The 11,346-nt window shown below is 34.6% G+C and overlaps 3 protein-coding genes across 6 annotated transcripts; 2 read left to right on the forward strand and 1 right to left on the reverse strand.

The window, feature by feature from the left end:
* The first annotated feature begins 2,636 nt into the window (after positions 1 to 2,636).
* LOC141724356 (protein translation factor SUI1 homolog) lies at positions 2,637 to 6,507 on the forward strand. 2 transcript variants are annotated; one of them, XM_074526476.1, is made up of 6 exons: positions 2,642 to 2,796; positions 3,413 to 3,734; positions 5,217 to 5,329; positions 5,713 to 5,918; positions 6,011 to 6,064; positions 6,156 to 6,507. In XM_074526476.1, exons 3-6 carry the CDS (start codon positions 5,293 to 5,295, stop codon positions 6,198 to 6,200), a joined length of 342 nt encoding a protein of 113 aa, XP_074382577.1. In that variant the 5' UTR covers positions 2,642 to 2,796; positions 3,413 to 3,734; positions 5,217 to 5,292; the 3' UTR covers positions 6,201 to 6,507. The 2 variants fall into 2 exon arrangements, with proteins under 2 accessions (XP_074382576.1, XP_074382577.1); XM_074526475.1 differs by lacking the exon at positions 3,413 to 3,734 and having other exon boundaries at positions 2,637 to 2,796.
* Positions 6,508 to 6,567: 60 nt separating this feature from the next.
* On the reverse strand, positions 6,568 to 7,958 carry LOC141724355 (putative xyloglucan endotransglucosylase/hydrolase protein 8). Its single transcript, XM_074526474.1, has 4 exons — positions 7,728 to 7,958; positions 7,497 to 7,597; positions 7,189 to 7,391; positions 6,568 to 7,089 (listed from the first exon to the last, which is right to left on the reverse strand). The coding sequence occupies exons 1-4, from the start codon at positions 7,894 to 7,896 to the stop codon at positions 6,687 to 6,689; spliced, it is 876 nt and encodes a 291-aa protein (XP_074382575.1). The 5' UTR covers positions 7,897 to 7,958; the 3' UTR covers positions 6,568 to 6,686.
* Positions 7,959 to 9,347: 1,389 nt separating this feature from the next.
* On the forward strand, positions 9,348 to 11,196 carry LOC141661505 (CRIB domain-containing protein RIC9-like). 3 transcript variants are annotated; one of them, XM_074468529.1, is made up of 5 exons: positions 9,348 to 9,674; positions 10,014 to 10,199; positions 10,251 to 10,382; positions 10,483 to 10,567; positions 10,868 to 11,196. In XM_074468529.1, exons 2-5 carry the CDS (start codon positions 10,197 to 10,199, stop codon positions 11,032 to 11,034), a joined length of 387 nt encoding a protein of 128 aa, XP_074324630.1. In that variant the 5' UTR covers positions 9,348 to 9,674; positions 10,014 to 10,196; the 3' UTR covers positions 11,035 to 11,196. The 3 variants fall into 3 exon arrangements, with proteins under 3 accessions (XP_074324630.1, XP_074324629.1, XP_074324631.1); XM_074468528.1 differs by having other exon boundaries at positions 9,349 to 9,674; positions 10,267 to 10,382; XM_074468530.1 differs by lacking the exon at positions 10,014 to 10,199 and having other exon boundaries at positions 9,349 to 9,674; positions 10,267 to 10,382.
* The last annotated feature ends 150 nt before the right edge of the window (positions 11,197 to 11,346 follow it).

The following is an 11,346-nucleotide window of genomic DNA, read 5'->3' on the forward strand; positions in this document are numbered from 1 at the left end:
AGAACTTGATGACTCAGTATCAGACTTTATGAAAAGAGCTTTACCCTTGTCTTTCTTTGAGGAAGGTGCTTTGGGGGATTCCTCTTCAGCCTTGAGAGCAACTGTCCTTGACTTTCCTCCTTTCCTCTTGCTTCTTTGTTCCATCTCAAGTTCATGAGTCTTGAGCATTCCATAGATTTCATCAAGAGTTGTTTCATCAAGATTGTAGTTGTCTCTTATTGTTGTTGCCTTCAAATCCCAACATTCAGGAAGAGCTAACAGGAATTTTAGGTTGGTATCTTCAAGATCATACTCTTTATCAACCAATGACAAATCATTCAAAAGTTTGACAAATCTATCATATAAATCATTCAATGACTCATTAGATTTTGAGTCAAAATGTTCATACTCTTGAGTGAGTATTGTCTTCCTGTTCTTCTTAACTATTTCAGTTCCTTGACACCTTGTCTCCAGTGCATCCCATATCTCCTTGGCAGTCTTGCAGTTGATTACCCTGTTTGACATTACATTATCAATGGCACTATGCAGTAAGTGTCGTACCTTGGCATCCTTAGCAATAGATGCTATATCTTCAGCAGTGTAATCACTCTTTTCCTTTGGTACAGTCTTTGCTGCTTCACCTGCAACTACAACAGCGAGCTTGGTAGGTTTGTGAGGGCCTTCCTTGATTCTATCAAGGTATTCTGGATCTGTTGCTTCCAGAAACATGGTCATCCTTACCTTCCATATGGGATATTCAGATGGTCTCAATATGGGAACTCTGATAGTCTCATATCGACTCTGAATTGATGTCTTTGATGATTCCTCAGTTTTGGTAGGCTTAGTTGGAGTTTCTGTGTCAGACATGATTGTGTTTGGATCTTTAACTGTATGTGTGTTAACAGAAGGCTCTGATACCACTTGTTAGGTCACACTTTCACTGTAGAGGGGGTGAATACAGTGTTTATTACAATCAAATCAAACTTCAAGAACTTATGTAACAGAAAACAAACTTTATTGAAACAATAAACTCTGTTACAATCTGGAACTGTTATCTCTCAGTGATGAACAAAATATCACGAGAGCTGCTAGGGTTACAGTAAATAATATTCTCGATAATGATAACACTTGTAGTGTAAACCCTATGTCTGTGTTTATATATTACACAGTTACAAGATAATCGCTAATTGATATGGAATATAATTCTGCTTCCTAATATATATCAATCAGATATCTTTTATTCCAAGTATTCCATTCTTTACGGAATTCCTTCTTCATGCATATCTCTTCTTATGTTTATCTTGATCTTCTTAACTTTAATCAGCTACTGTCCTTATCTGATCGTCCTTCAGCACTTAAATTCTGATATCTATCTCCTGATGCTTATCTCCTGATAACATAAGTACTGATATCCCTTAAGTCCTGACGTCCAGTATAAGTACTGATCAGTTAAGTACTGATTTGTCCTGTTCAAATAAGATCTGAAATCTAAACATAAAACATATTAGCCATGACATTATCAAATATATCTAACATGGTTATACCTGCGTTCATGGATTAAGAAACAGTTGGTAGCGGAAGGTTACCCTCGGTCGGGGAGATACTTTATCCTTCAAGTCTCGAAGCCGTGTATGAGTCTTGGGCCTTTGTCGTTTGGCCTCATCGGCTTCCTAAAACTAGTAAAAGATGGTTTCTAGTAGGTTTCCTACTGGGCATCGGGATGATAAATCTAAACTCATTAGGTTTCTTGTTCCCCAAGAATTACGTTGGCTTGATTCTCTATAAATATGGATATGGAGGCAAACTGCAAGGGGAAGAAGGGAGAGCACAAAGGAGCCACCACTTACCCTAAACAATTTCAGCCACCATTAAACACAACCACCACACCCTGTTTAATTTCTTCAGCGAAAGACCCCCGTCGTAGATCTTGTTTCCGACGACTTACCTCGAATTTTGTTGCTACCAAATTTCCCTGTCAACATACTATATTCATCCCCTCTACAATATACTTGAATGCCTAACAATTCGATACAGACACATTTATCTCAAAAACTAACATTTAATTATTAAAAGTCAACGTAAATTAATGGTTATATTAATTTTTACTTTATATGTCATACTAGAATACTTTTTTGTGTATAGATGCATGCTAATGACACTACTTGTACAATTACATACCACATACAAGAAAATGTGTCATTCATTCAATGAGTTAAATTAAAAATATTATGCAAATTGGTAATATTTTACATACAAATCATACGCATTGATACTTAATCAACTTATATTAGATATTACATAATTTTATTAATAAATAAATAATTAAGAATGATATAATTATGTGTTGTAAAAAAATATTCTAGATAGTGACGTTGTATGTTGCACGAGTTATTATGCCGGTGATTTTTTAAAGTTAGACATATATTCATAAAACGATATTATAATGGTGGACGTCTGCATTTACAACAAATACACCAATTAAAATACTCTAAACTTTATAAATTTTAGTACTTATCATGTGTTCATGGCCACACACTTGATAAATCCTTCATATAAAAAACCCATTTTTTAATTGAAGCTCAATATTATTATTATTATCATGATCACCGAAATTAGTTGAGAAATCCAAAATATGAGCGCCCGTGAAGATCCTTATTTTCCTGTGTTGAGTCGTCACTCTTCACCTACCATCCATTTTTGGCATATGCATTTACATACAATAATACACACACTTTACTATAATATAAATAATATATATTTCTGTCCAATCTTTATCCGTTCTCCTCTTTCTCTTTCTGCCTTCAAAAACTCCATCAGGTGATCATTTTACCATTATTTTTTTCATTTAAATTTAATCTTTATATATCTGTTTGTTCTGTTTGATTCATGGGGTTGTTTTAATTTTTGTTTTTCATGCTGTTAAATATTGTCTTTTCTTGAATTTTACCTTATTTTGTGGCACCTATTTGAAAGTTCTTTATGTCTTTAATTCATTTGGGACTTTTTGTTTTTTTTCAAGATTATCAAAATTCATTTTAGGTTTTTTTTTATGTATGTGTAGCTGTGTGTATGTATGTATGTATTGTTTTGAGATTATAAAGATATCTCTTCAGGGTTTTTTATGCGGGGATTTTTATTAAGTTTGCATGTTTTCGAAATAATGTATGTACAAACATCTATGGGTAAATTGTGTGTTAAGGGCACCTGTACAAGCAGTTTTTAAGTTGAAAATATATGTAATAAAGATCAGCTTGTTTATTCTTTAGTCTCTTTTTATTATTTCTCTTGAGGTGGAGTTTACTTTAGCTTTTCAAGCCTTTTTCTTCTCGAAAATGAGATTCTGATTGTTACTACTGTGATTGGTGTGAGCTATATATTGTTTATTTACTTGCTGTAATAGCATCGGTTTGAATAATGAATATTTTGTGCATAGGAATATTAAGGGGAAGACATTGTGAATTTCAAAAATGGTTGTGAGGGTTCAAAAAATGTTGTAGACTTGTAGCTTGGATTGATTTCGAGTGCTGATATGGTTGTTGAACACAATATTACGCAATGAGTGGATGGGGAGCAAATTTGCTTAGCATCAAGTCAGGAATGGAATAAATAGAAGAGCGCCGCCTCTAATAATCAGACGACAAATTCTGACTTGAAGACATGAAGGAAACTTAACTCCAAATGTTGGGGTTCAAGTGTCCTAGTAGAAGATTGAGATGGACCAATTTAGGGACAGGGAAACATTTGGTTTTGAAAGTGTAAGATAATGAAATAATAGTGAAATAAGAGCACCCGGATGAACTCTAACTATAGATGAAATCAACTAAAAGCTTGAAATGAAGTTCAAAAACAAGTATAAATGCCGCATCATTGTACTAAAAGCATCTATATTTGCAAGAGGAGACGTATGCTATAAGTGTTAACTGAGAGTCACCCCAATACGGAGCTTAGTTTTAGGGAATTTTCGAAGAAAAAAAGTTAGTTTACGGTGGAGTTTATAAAATGTTTATTAGGGAACTAAGCAACACATCAAGTCCGAGAGCCACACTATATTAAGTTGCATCAGAATACGGTGGATGTGCCTGCCCTTTGGGAAAGCAAGATATTTATAGTTTTGGAAATTCTATCCTATTCATAGTTCCTGGAAGTAGGCAATTTACATGTCCTTTCTTCCCCAATGATGCTAAAGAAAGCAAACAGATTATTGACATTAGCCAAAATACATCAATATTTTGGGAGCTTGTTTTTAAAATTAATGATAAGGAGTTATGGATCAAGAAAGTTTGTGTATCAACTTGCCTTTGATTGCCTGTAAAAATATCCCGAGTTACAGCCAGATATAGGGGGCACTCTTAAAATATGGAGAGGAGTTAAAGCTCATTTCACTTCCATATTTTATTATCCATCCCACCAAACAAACTCTACATGTTTGGTCTATAGCATTAATGATGCAAATATGTAAATCTAGCCTCTACCGACTCTTCATTTTGTCTCATATAGAGGTCTAGTTACACGGACACTTTTTTTAGCCAAAAAAATTAGTTTTGTGAAAGAATTGCCGAAGATGACACTTGAAAAATTCCAACTGAGTCCAGTAAAGAGCTTACTATCCTTAATCGTTTTGGGGGATGGAGATATCTTCAGTGTTGCATATAAACTGTTTAGATGATTTGAAATTTCAAATAACGGAGTCCATTTCATTTCGTAATGATTTACATTGTAATAAAGCTGTTTGGTGAGGAAGTAGAAAAATACAGGTTGAGTGACTAACAGACCAAACAAATCTTTGATTAGATTGATTTAAAATACACATTTATATTTACTAATCTTTTGGAAATTATTGCTTTATATGCTTTGTTGAATAACTAAGAGCTGCCAAGTTTTTGTTGTGATTCAAACATTTTTTGGTTTGTCTTTCTGAAGATAATCAAATGATATAGATATGATTTGTTAAATAATTAAGACATGAAGCCTTTATGCCCGGACTAACAGACTTTTGTAGTCTATCTTTTTTTTAAATACGAAATCAGCAGAGGAGGAGATATCTAAGTTTTTTATCTGTTGTGGTTACCTTTTTTTGTCCTGGCCTAGTGGTTTGTTTATATGATATTCTAGTATGGATGTGGAACTTTTAAGCTTGGGATATATTTACTCATTCTTTTGAATTTTTTTGCTAGTCTTTTGTTATCGGTCTTGGTTACAGGCTCAATAGCTAATGCATTTTTCTTTTATTTGTTCAGTAGCTGGCATCCTGATAAAGGCAATAAGCAACAGACTTGGTAAATTTGTTCCAATCAATACTAGAAGCCAAGGTTCATGTCTGAGCTTGACATCCAGATTCCATCAACCTTCGGTAGGCTTTTTAAACGTGTCTCTTGTATTAAACTTAAATAGAAGGTGTTTTTCATTATCCTATTTATAGGTACCATTTTTTTATTGCTTTGTGGCGCCATGTTTCCCTTACCAAATTAAATTTTCTCAGTCTTTTTCTCTCTCATCATTGCTATCATTAAGCCATTTTCCAATATCAGATCCTTGTAGTTGAGCATCTGTACTAAGTAAATTTTTTTAAAGGTTCAGAATGAAAATTATCTGTATGCATATAAATTATGTTTTAACCTGCCTTCTTAAAGTAAATGACTAGCAATTATTTTTAAATTCTGTATGATGCTTGTTGGTGTATTTCTTTTTGATGATAGACATGACGGAATGAGTATTACATCATGGTATTGACAGATCCCTTTGCTGAGGCAAATGCTGAGGACTCAGGTGCTGGCTCAAAGGAATACGTCCATATTCGCATACAGCAGCGTAATGGCAGGAAAAGCCTGACAACTGTGCAAGGGTTAAAGAAAGAATTTAGTTACAATAAGATACTTAAAGACCTGAAGAAAGAATTTTGCTGTAATGGTACTGTAGTCCAAGACCCTGAGCTCGGCAAGGTGTGCATATTTTGCTTCAGTATGGGCCCTTGCTCTTTTTTTTTATTGTTATATTCATAAATACAATTTGAAAAATCGTTTAATGTATGCAGGTTATTCAGCTTCAAGGTGATCAGCGGAAGAATGTTTCGACCTTCCTTGTTCAAGTAATTTTCTCAATAATCCCTATCGCCAACATTTATCTTGTACATGCACCGATCTCTTGGTTAATAGAAAGTTAATTGTTCTACTGAACAGGCAAGCATTGTGAAGAAGGAACACATCAAGATACATGGTTTTTAAGTTGTGGTGGCAGCATATCCATCTGCTTGACATTTTAACTTCTCAGTGTCGAAGTGATCTACATTTAGTGTTCTACTTGATATAATACATATAATATCGGTAATATTGAACTAGTATCGTGGGTTGTCCTGGATTTATTTGTATCAAATGTACAAGTGTCGAACTGTAAAACATTCAGTAGTACAAGGCACTATATAGCATTGCCATACCACGTGGAACCTCTAATGGTCATGGACCTGTTTCCATCATGTTTGTGTAATACAATAATTTTTTACTTAACACTTCAAGTCATGTATTTCCAATTGCATTTCTTTTCGAAAAATTGATAGTTATAAATGTTTATATCATAGTATAATACTTGGGGATATAGAACTGAACAAATAAATTTAATTTGCAAACAATTTCCAAAAGAATATAACATATGCCTCTGTATATACTTCTCCAAAACCAGAGGGTGATGGACAAATCATTGATCTTTTATGATCCCTACTCCCATGGACTCAACGAGCACTCCTCCGGCAAGGTTGGAAACCTTTCAGTGTCCTTGCAGTAATCATAAATAACCAGGTTTCTCTCAACCCAAGCAAAATCATTCTTTTGGTTCTTTGTAAGATGCCAAGATTCGTATTGATCCCACCAATTCTTTGTTGTAGTTGATACACAGGCAGGATAAGGGTCTTCCCATTGGCATCCTTCGACGCTGAATTCCTTGTACGACGATACAAATGGTGCTTTTTTCCAATCTGTTTTCTCTCGCCCTCCTCTTGTTGCCCATTCATCTGCATTCCATATGCTCGAAAACAAGTACATTGGCTTCTCATTGGGGAAAAAATTGTTCTCATAGTCTGCATTCTTGTACACTCTAATCGGAACCTTATCCACGAAAAATCTGCAGAGTAAAGAAATGCTTTAACTATACTGAATCGGTGAATTGTGCTAATAATAACATTTGGATCATAATGAAAATTTATATAAAAGAAAGGCTTACACAATCTGATGACTGTTCCAAAGGATAGAATAAGTGTGAAAATCCTCAGTAGGATCAAACCATAACATGTGCCTCATCTCTCTGTTTCCAGTCCCATTTTTATACACATTTGTTTGTATCAAATATGGCTCCCCTGTTCTGTTTCCCAAGAACTCAAAATCTACCTCATCTCTGGTTGGTCCTGCCCCATTTTCAGTACACATCTGCAAGCAAATTTCAATATTGAGATCCTTTAACTTTTGCTAAATCAGTAAGACATGAGTAATGTTGGCATTTTAAAAGATGTTTTGGTTAATATCAATACTTACATAATAAGCTGTGACAACTCCAGCAGAGTCTCCTCCGACCAGCTTAAGCTTCATGCTAAACCAACCAAATCTGTACATCTGTTTTGTTTGAAACCCGCAACCTAATTTACAAGAATGATCTTACTCGAGTTAATATCCAGACACAAATACTAAACCAGACGAAATGTACCCGTTTTATAAAGTATAAAAAATGTGTTTACGACATTAATTTGATGTGGTATAAAGATGTACCTGTATCCTTGTCTAAGTTAAGATACCAGATCTGACCATCTTCTGAAGTCTTGAAGTGATCTTCAGACCACATTATACTGAAATTGTCTTCAAAAGATTTCTTTGGCTGAGCTGAACAAGAAGCAGCCATGAGAGCTACAATGAAGAGAACTATGACCCTTCTCTCCATTTTAGTTGAGTATCTTGAGAAAGCTAAGCTTTATTCTGCTGCATTTCTCAAAGGTCAGCATAATTATGTTATATATATGTCTGTCTTCAAAGTTGCTGTCTATATGAAGGCATAACAGTATTCAAAAATTAAAATCACATGATGGTGTTGTGGCTTGTCTGTGACACATTTACTATTTTAGCCTTCTAGCCTTCACTTTTAGTCCTGAAATTTGATGTCACACCGACACTGTTTAAGTAAAGAAAGGTGGCCAGCTGGGATCAAGAGAGCTGAGGCGTGGGCTCACATGCTGTTAAATCTGCACTTGGTTATGAGATGAGTTGCCTTATTATTAATTTCATGTTGCATTTTGAGCTCCCCAATAGAATTGACTGTTATACCAACCTACCAATAATATTTCTGTGCAGCAGAGATTTATGCAGACAACCACCGATCATTTCCATCTTCAATTTTCGAATAAAACTATATTTACATATATGTAAAACTACATATTAAAAATGCATGTTGTGTCGATGCTGATGTGTTTGATGTTTAGGCTGCAGATAAGAGAGATCGCATGGAAAAAAAATGCAGATTGAGTGCCAATCAAGTCATCCGGTTTGCTTGGAAGCTTTGCGCTTCCAGTAAGCTCAGAATTAGATGAAGAAGAAAAAGAAAAAAAAAAGTAGGGGAATGTTATCACTAAATTTAGTTGTAATGCTGTTGTCTCTGCATTTTTCTCAGATCAAGTGATTAATGCTGGGTTATCTTGTAATTTAAGATTGTAATGTAAGCATTTGTTGTCAACTCTTCTATATTCGAGTTAATTTTGTTCGAAAGTCTACGAATTGAGCGGTATTGTTTCTGCAGCAGATTTTCACACCCTCTGAAGAAAATTGTTCTACAAAACCGTAACCTAGAAGGGTGTCTTTGCACTGCATCTAAAATCTGAACAACCTTAAAGATGCTTACCAGAAAGAGGAGTTCATGTTGGATTTATATTTGCATTCAAAAGCTTATTCATGGCATTAAAATTTAAATAAAGAAACCAGTAAGAGGTAATATTTAAAATCAAAAGAAGTTCGTAATTAATCAGAACAACTATACATGAAAATAGGGCCGGTCCTGAGTTTTGAGATAGCCTATGCTATCCCAGAAAACTAGAATTTGTTAGCATTTTTTTCTCGATAGATCACATAACCAACATATTCACCAATTCTTGTGATAATACCAGAACAGAGATACAATCTAATCAATTTCAAAAACTCTGTTATTTGTTCGTTTCTAAGTTATTCTTTAGTGTTTTTTTTTGGAAAAAAATTGCCCCTGAACAATAGTGCTACAGACGATAACTTGTATTGGCCATAGAAAAATATTGCAATGACGCAAATATAAATGACTAGGGGTGTTTGTTTCCCGTTAAAAATAGCTATTTAAGTGCCATCATGTGTACAACAAATGTACATAGATTTTGTATTTTTTGTAATAAAATGTGAAAGAAATGTAATTTCATGGTTTTGTATTGTCTTGTTGGATATCTTCCTTGCAACAACTAAACAACTCTCCAGCTAATATATCTCCATCTCCTGCAAAACCCCCTTCTCATCAGTCATCATCTATCCAGCTAAATCCTTGTTTCAGAACACCAATTTATACACATTTTCTGTTTTTTTTTTCTTTTCCTTCCCATGTGTCAACCTTTTATATCCTCACATTCGGAAAAACATGGAGAATGTAGTCTGTCAAATGGAGCACAACCAGTCCCCGCTTTAGGATCTTTGCTCTCTATTTGGCTGCTGGTATGTATTTAGATATCACGTCATTTCTATGTACATGCAGAGTCGGCCTTGAGGCCAAGCCGCTTATGCTCTTGAGAATATTCTAGGGCCACATTTCTTAAAAAAAGTTAATATATTTGGGGCAAGTTTATAAGAAAAAGTCGATTAGTTTAGGGCACTTGCAAACGATGATATTTTGAAAGCTTCTTGTATTGATCTTGAAATTCTTTCCAAGCATACAGAAGTCTTTTGATTTATTTTTCTATTTTGAATTATTGTCGATTAAAAAACTTAATTCTCTTGGAACCTGTACATGCATGTTCATAAATGTTCATAACCTCCACAAATAATTTTATGCAGGATCAAATGCTATAGGGAAAAAAAATCCATTTTTTAGGCAATGTTTGCTTTCCCAAATTGATAGTAGTCAATTGTATTAAGGAGTTGTGATCTTGGTCTCTGATTTTGATCGCATTTTTGATATGGGAACGAAAATCAAAAGGATTTACAAAGGATTCAGATACATATCAAAGTTGTTCGGTAATGGTAAGGCTCTCTTTTCGTTTCTTACTGTTGTATAAAACTTGTAATGTGTAGTATTTGTTTGTCTTAGGTAAAAGATGTATGGTGGTTGTGGAGGAGCATGAAATGGAAATAGGGTATCCAACAAATGTTAAGCATCTTGCACATGTTGGTTGGGATGGTCCTGCTGGTAATGCACCTGCTTGGGTTAGTATTCCATCTTCTTCTTATGTTTACTGGAGACTTTCAAATCTTTAAAATTATATAAAAAAAAAAAAAATGAGTGTTATTTGTTTTGAAACTGTAGATGGATGAATTTAACACAAGTTCTGATATTGCTGAAAGGTCTGTAGGCAATTCGTGTTCAGCGTTGTCCTCGTGCTCATCTCAAGGTTTGTTCTGATTAACACAAATTCTTTGATTTTGGGTTAGGAACCGGTCATTCAGCTATTGTGGCACCTAGTTGCCTGTTATACCTTTAAAACTAACATAATCATGTTTATTCTAGAGCTTGAAAAGTCATAGATTTCACTAGTTGTAAAATTTGTTCGGACGAGAGAAATTTTAGACATCAAGTAATTAATCAAGTGGTTCTTTAGCAAGTAATATATTCCCAATGTTACCAATGCTGTCACTATAAGTCTGAAGTCTGAACATAATTTTATTCCACTCCTTCTGGAGCCAACTAACAGATTTTGGAGAAACCCTGGAGCAAGCGTCTGACATGTACTCTGGAAAACAAGCCACAGATGTTCGAAATATCAGAAAGAAGCCAAAGCCAAAGCAGCAAAGTTCAAACTATTCTCCAAAGTTTTCTTCTGCATCAACAAGATCATCACCGACCAAAAACAAGGACTAAATTTGTTGAAGGGCATGCAAACATTTTGAACATAGTGGTTGAGCTTTTGTCCCCTTGCGTGAGGTCAAGAATTTGATTTCTAATGTGTGCTTGTGTGCATATGTAATTAATTAGCAAAAAGAAAAGAGATTGCATAAAAGAATTAACAAGATGTTTCTACAAGTATTTGGGATTTGCTTGCCTGTGCTTATGAAAATGAAAAACTGACACATTTAGGAAATTTTAGGGGGGGGGGGGGGGGGGGGTTCGATTGACGTCGTTCAGTTCAGTTAAGTGCTCCCCACTGTTGCAACAGTGCAAAGCTATAAACTT

The sequence above is a fragment of the Apium graveolens genome, chromosome 5 (assembly GCF_009905375.1).
Source record: "Apium graveolens cultivar Ventura chromosome 5, ASM990537v1, whole genome shotgun sequence".
In the NCBI taxonomy this organism is placed as follows: domain Eukaryota; kingdom Viridiplantae; phylum Streptophyta; class Magnoliopsida; order Apiales; family Apiaceae; genus Apium; species Apium graveolens.

Bases quoted from the DNA above. Each gene is read 5' to 3' on its own strand.
- LOC141724356 (XM_074526475.1), top strand. From the start codon at position 5,293: ATGTCTGAGCTTGACATCCAGATTCCATCAACCTTCG. The intron at 5,330-5,712 runs GTAGGCTTTTTA...TGGTATTGACAG, and splicing joins CCAGATTCCATCAACCTTCG to ATCCCTTTGCTGAGGCAAAT. The intron at 6,065-6,155 runs GTAATTTTCTCA...TCTACTGAACAG, and splicing joins TTTCGACCTTCCTTGTTCAA to GCAAGCATTGTGAAGAAGGA.
- LOC141661505 (XM_074468528.1), top strand. From the start codon at position 10,136: ATGGGAACGAAAATCAAAAGGATTTACAAAGGATTCAGATACATATCA. The intron at 10,200-10,266 runs GTAAGGCTCTCT...TGTTTGTCTTAG, and splicing joins ATCAAAGTTGTTCGGTAATG to GTAAAAGATGTATGGTGGTT. The intron at 10,568-10,867 runs GTTTGTTCTGAT...GCCAACTAACAG, and splicing joins GTCCTCGTGCTCATCTCAAG to ATTTTGGAGAAACCCTGGAG.
- LOC141724355 (XM_074526474.1), bottom strand. From the start codon at position 7,896: ATGGAGAGAAGGGTCATAGTTCTCTTCATTGTAGCTCTCATGGCTGCT. The intron at 7,598-7,727 runs GTACATCTTTAT...CTTGTAAATTAG, and splicing joins TAACTTAGACAAGGATACAG to GTTGCGGGTTTCAAACAAAA. The intron at 7,090-7,188 runs GTAAGCCTTTCT...TTTACTCTGCAG, and splicing joins TGGAACAGTCATCAGATTGT to ATTTTTCGTGGATAAGGTTC.